Below are 6,000 nucleotides of genomic sequence, written 5' to 3' on the forward strand. Positions count from 1 at the left end.
CCCATAAAGCCAAAGGGGGTTGGCATTTGTAAAAAAAAAAAAAAATTTACAAATGTTTTGAGTCAAGTATTCAACCCCTTTTGTTGTGGCAAGCCTAAATAAGTTCAGGAGTAAACATTTGCTTAACAAGTCACATAATACGTTGCATAAGTGCAATAATATACATGATTTTTGAATGACTACTTCATTTCTTTACTCCACACGTACAATTTATCTGTAAGGGATGAATATTTTTCCGGAAATCTACCAAGTTTCAATACCGGGAATAATTCATCCCGAGAGTCCCGGGAAATACCACAGAAACTGTAAGTGCCTATTTAAAGTGTTTGAAACCAAGATATGGTCAGGGTTCTCCCAAAATAAGATTGCTGCTGCGCCACTTTGCCTTCTTAGCTGCACCTCCTATGTAAAGATTTCACAGCAAGTGAAACTGATATTTCGTAATGATAGAGTAGCTTTGATCGTCACTGACATTAATTGTGAACAGGCCTTTTATAAATTCAGAGCATTATCATGTTCCTTAATTATTTCAGCAGTAGGCCTAGGCTATCTCGACACAGAGCTTGCTCAGGACGCACAGAGCGCACCCCGAGTAGGCCATAGCGTTGTCGAATCATACAAACTTTGCAATGGCAGTTAAATAAAAGTCAAATCACCAAAGTTGATAAGTTTGCTAGATAACCTCCCATGAATGACAGAATATCTCCTATTTGTTAAAATCGAGTTGACGATTATACAGATAGCAGATCAGCTCATGAATAACATGGGAGATAAAGAGAGGAAGTTGTTTTAAATATTAAGGTCTCTTATACGGGGACCAGTTCTGTTAAAAATATCCATATCTACTCTCATACCGTTTGTTGATCACACATTCTCAAACGACGCTCTCATATGGGCAGCAAATGAGACAGCACAGAGAAGCAGGGGAAATGTTCTAGTGGTATTTTGACATGCGTAGGCGAAACATGCTTTGATAATGCAGTCTATGGATTACAGGATAATGTAAGGATTTTTTTTGTTTGATTATCAGACAGGCTTTTGGTCGGGAGTAGGACTGGCTACTACACGAGTGAAGCGCAAAATCCACTTGTATTATATGCTAGCAAAATGTCCTGAACAGGTAATATAATGCATGACCAAACTAGAATAAAGGTGATAATTAGCACTCACCTCAACTTAGCTAACATTTTCCCAGCCTAATTGTTACCAAATATCCAAACTGAGATTCAGTGAAGACAAAGATCTGACATTGATTGATTTATCTACACGGGCACCCCAAACTTGTCTCAATTCAGCCCAATGGTGCTGTCCCAATCAAAGAGGTGCTGAAATTATCATCTAGGTGACAACACACAAGGTGGTGACAATCTAGGTGACAACAATTGCTTTAAATTAGTACAACAGTTTGTATATGACTTTGGGAGTTTCAGTTTAAGATATAATTTAATACATTATTTTAATTAGATTAGCCTACATCATTCCAATATCTTCATCATTCAGTTGATCATAACTAAGGGGAGTTTTCCTCTCTCTGTGCTTTTTCAAGGCCCAATGGCTGTTTTCTCATCTCCAAACTGTGCTGCCGCCCGCCTATACCACATTGTTCTCAACACCAGTTTAAGTCAATATAGCTAACTATTTTCTAGAAATCGAGCTCATTTAATTTCTGTGATGTCGGCCCGGGCGTGGGCTCGGGCTTCAACTCACCGGGCTTGGATCGGACCTGGATTGAATTTTCCACTCTGATAAACTCTCGTTGGGTTCTAAGAATATGAAATATACTTATGTCACTGAGGCAGTGCTGAGGTTTAGAGGGTCTACACCAGAAGTTAATGGTTATAGGAGGAAGGTATATAGTGTAGGGTCTATACCAGAAAATAATGGTTATAGGAGGAAGGTATATAGTGTAGTGTCTATACCAGAAGTTAATGGTTATAGGAGGAAGGTATATAGTGGATGGTCTAGACCAAAAGTTAATGGTTATAGGAGGAAGGTATATAGTGTGTGCAATTTAAGCTTGGAATGTGCTGAGTGCAGGGAAACGATCACATGTGGCAGGCATTGATAAAGGGAGAGAGCCATGGATTGGTGATGGAGGGCGGTTGAGGTCAGGTCACCTTAAGGGAGAAATAGACGTTTTTTGCCTGTATCACCAGTGTCCTGCCTAGCAGTAAACAATGACGTTTGTACAGATGAGTAGGAGGGGACTCAGCCTATGAGGAGGAGGTAGGAGGTGGATGAGTAGGAGGTGACTCAGCCTATGAGGAACAGTTAAATATCAGTGCTTGTGTGAAAAATGTTTTTGTCTGAATGCAGCTATATTGGGAAGAATAAACTTGGTTAAGTGTTTTACTCTGAGAATTAGAACTTAACACTCTAAACTACATTCTGGTCTCGTGTGCAGTGTCAATTATGCGTGTGCTTTGAATTAATGGCGACTTTGTGTGAAGTAAATACGCTAGGCTAAAGGCTTCTATCCAACAACCTGTTTGGCAAAAAAATGTAGTGGCATATTATCCTATCTGCTGCTGTACATGTTGTGTATTTTGTGGTATTGCATTATTGCGACATTGAGGGAATATTTTTGTAATTTTCCTGTTTTGTAGTTTTTATTTTTTTTGGAAATGTGAAGAGGGATCCCGGTTACCTGTGTTAATCCCTAGTAAGGTCCTTCAGTCGAGCAGTGAATTTCATACACACATTCAACCACAAAGACCAGGGAGGATTTCCAGTGCCAGTGCCTTGCAAAGAAGGGCACCTATTGGTAGATTAGTATGAGGCCCAGTGTTGACTAAAACAGTTTCATGGCTGTGATAGGAGAAAACTGAGGATGGATCAACAACATTGTAGTTACTCCACAATACTAACCTAACTGGCAGTGAAAATAAGTAAGCCTGTACAACAAGGCACTACAGCAATACTGCAAACAAATGTGGCGAAGAGAATTCGCTTTTTGTACTGAATACGAAGTGTTATGTTTGTGGCAAATCCAATACACACATTACTGAGTACCACTCCATATTTTCAAGCATAGTGGTTGCTGCATCATGTTATGGGTATGCTTGTAATCATTGAGGACGGAGGTTTTTAAGGCTGTAACACAACAAAGTGGAATAAGCCAATGAATAGTTTCTGAAGGCACTGCACACCTTTCAGTAGGACAATAACCTTAAACACAAGGCCAAATCTACACTGGAGTTGCTTACCAATACCAAGACAGTGAAAGTTATTGAGTAGCTGACAATACAGTTTTGAATTAATCTACTTGAAAATCTACGGCAAGACCTTAAAATGGTTGTCTAGCAATGATCAACAACCAATTTGACAGAGCTTGAAGAATTTTGAAAAGAATTATGGGCAAATGTTGCACAGTCCAGGTGTAGAAAGCTCTTAGAGACTTACCCAAAAAGACTCTTAGCTGTAATCACCGCCGAAGGTGCTTCTACAAGAGTATTGACTCAGGAGTGAATACTTATGTGAATTTGATTTCTGTATTTAATTTTTCAATACATTTGGAAACTAAAAACACGTTTTTACTTTGTCGTTATTGGTTCTTGTGTGTAGATGGGTGAGAATGTTTTTGTATTTTGAATTCAGGCTGTAACACAACAAAGTGGAATAAGCCAATGAATACTTTCTGAAGGCACTGTACACATTGTCTGCATGAAGATGATCATTCATAAGTAGTGCCAAATGGTGGTTTCTCTCTGCTCATAGGGTAGAGTACGTGACATCATCTACAAGGGGTCAGAGGAGCGGATTCGCCGAGCCGCACAGCCTGATGGGATGGTGCCACTGGTAAGTCAAAGATAGTGAATATAGGAAAATATCCAAAAACGTATTTTTCCCTTCAATAAAAAGTCATGGGAATACCTAGACGGCAGGTAGGCTAGCGGTTAGAGCGTTGGGCCAGTAACTCGAAGGTTACTGGTTCGAATACCCGAGATGGTAAGGTGAAAATTATGTGCCCTTGAGCAAGGCAATTAACCCTAATTTGCTCCAGGGGCGCTGGCTGACCCTGTGAAACAACCCATTTCACTGTACCTCTTGCGTGCACTGTATGTGATAAAATAACCTTGTTTTATTTTATGAGCCTGCAACACATGTAATGATGTAACTCCATTCAGGTGTCAGGGCCTGTGTTCTTCTGCAGGAGGGTAGTCGAGCGATTGCTGAAGGCCCATGTTACCCCTCCCCTTGACGGCTGCACGTACATGGGCATGGACTCTGGGGCACCACCCATTCAGGTATGCAGTCTTCATCTTTACCTCTCATTTCTAATTCTCATTTTCTTTACCTCTCTTGTGCCTGTCACGCTCCATGTCATCTTCTGGTTCAATTTCACTCTTCCATATCTTTGCACCCTCCCCCCTCAAACACGGTTCTGTTTTTTTCTAGGTTTACACAAAGCTGGTTTTATTCTGATACAGCCTTACAGCTGTTACATCCCTTCATTGTCTTTCTTTCCATGGTTATTTATTATCTGCAGATCTCCCTCTTCCTGGATTTGTTGATGTGTCTTTGCTCAGACCTGAGTGAGTCAGAGTTTGTGAATGGTGAGAGGACGGGCTGCAGTTCCCCCATCAGTCAACAGGGAGCAGTAGTGAGGAGCGCACGGGCCTTGCTATGGAGGATACTGAGAGGCACTACTCTCCATATGGGTATGTCTCTTTCTATGTGGTACATCATTCTCTGTACATGCCAAATGTGCCATCCTATTACAAGTGGTTCATAAGTGTGTTTGGTTTTCTCCTTGCAGTTTACGTTCCTGGCGGTTGCTACGACTACCTGACTCTGTCCGGTAGAGAGCACATTGGCCGCCTGACAAAGAAGGGGACAGAGAGAGACACTTTGTCACACATACAGGTACCGTACTGGCAGTGGTGGTCGGTGCCGTTTTTAAGATGGAGTATTTTCCTTGTTAATGAGCATGGCCTTATGTCTATTACAGCATATTGGATGACTGTCATTCATATTCCATTCACCCAGCTCAATGTAACATCGATAGGTTTAGGCTACTACATGATACTCATTTTCCCTGTGCCCATCATGAGGTTGCTACAACCTAGCCTATGAATGAAAGTTTACAACGTAGGTGCACAGGTCGAGACAATTTTAAGTTATCAAGGTGACAGACAGTGACACTGATCTAGGATGTAATCGTTAGTCCATCCGTTTCTATTGGACAAATTCAGGTATGTTCCGTTTGCTGACATTTTAAGAAAAGTTTTTCAACAGAATCGGCGGAACGAAGACGCCCCTGATCACACACAAACATAGATCACTTTCCTCCTTGTGTGTATATATATAATTCCTTCTCGCACCTTTTCCGTTCGCTTGTGGGCTTCAGCTTTCGGCTTTCTGTGACCAGGCGAAAAAAGCTTTCCAAGCCAATAAATCAAATCAAATGTATTTATATAGCTCTTCGTACATCAGCTGATATCTCAAAAGTGCTGTACAGAAACCCAGCCTAAAACCCCAAACAGCAAGCAATGCTGGTGTAGACGCACGGTGGCTGGGAAAAACTCCCTAGAAAGGCCAGAACCTAGGAAGAAACCTAGAGAGGAACCAGGCTATGAGGGGTGGCCAGTCCTCTTCTGGCTGTGCCGGGTGGAGATTATAACAGAACATGGCAAAGATGTTCAAATGTTCATAAATGAACAGCATGGTCAAGTAATAGCTCTGGGACAGGTAGCATGTCCGGTGAACAGGTCAGGATTCCATAGCCGCAGGCAGAACAGTTGAAACTGGAGCAGCAGCACGGCCAGGTGGACCGGGGACAGCAAGGAGTCATCAGGCCAGGTAGTCCTGAGGCATGGTCCTAGGGCTCAGGTCCTCCTCAGAGAGAATTAGAGAGAGCATACTTAAATTCACACAGGACACGTGATAAGACAGGAGAAGTACTCCATATATAACAAACTGACCCTAGCCCCCGACACATAAACTACTGCAGCATAAATACTGGAGGCTGAGACAGGAAGGGTCAGGAGACACTGTGGC

At 41.9% G+C, this 6,000-nt stretch overlaps 1 protein-coding gene across 5 annotated transcripts in view; it reads left to right on the top strand.

Moving 5' to 3' along the window:
• The window catches only part of fcsk (fucose kinase), a 53,473-nt gene that overhangs the window by 22,186 nt on the left and 25,287 nt on the right, over nt 1-6,000 (top strand). For 3 of the 5 annotated variants that reach the window (XM_021564195.3, XM_090201425.1, XM_090201430.1), the window contains 4 exons: nt 3,718-3,798; nt 4,128-4,247; nt 4,490-4,661; nt 4,760-4,866. In XM_021564195.3, the coding sequence (XP_021419870.3) occupies nt 3,718-3,798; nt 4,128-4,247; nt 4,490-4,661; nt 4,760-4,866 (480 nt within the window). The remainder of the gene's footprint in view (nt 1-3,717; nt 3,799-4,127; nt 4,248-4,489; nt 4,662-4,759; nt 4,867-6,000) is intronic. The other 2 variants (XM_090201426.1, XM_090201438.1) reach the window with 1 other exon arrangement.

The sequence above is a fragment of the Oncorhynchus mykiss genome, chromosome 2, assembly GCF_057628025.1.
Source record: "Oncorhynchus mykiss isolate SJ-2025 chromosome 2, ASM5762802v1, whole genome shotgun sequence".
NCBI classification, from domain to species: domain Eukaryota; kingdom Metazoa; phylum Chordata; class Actinopteri; order Salmoniformes; family Salmonidae; genus Oncorhynchus; species Oncorhynchus mykiss.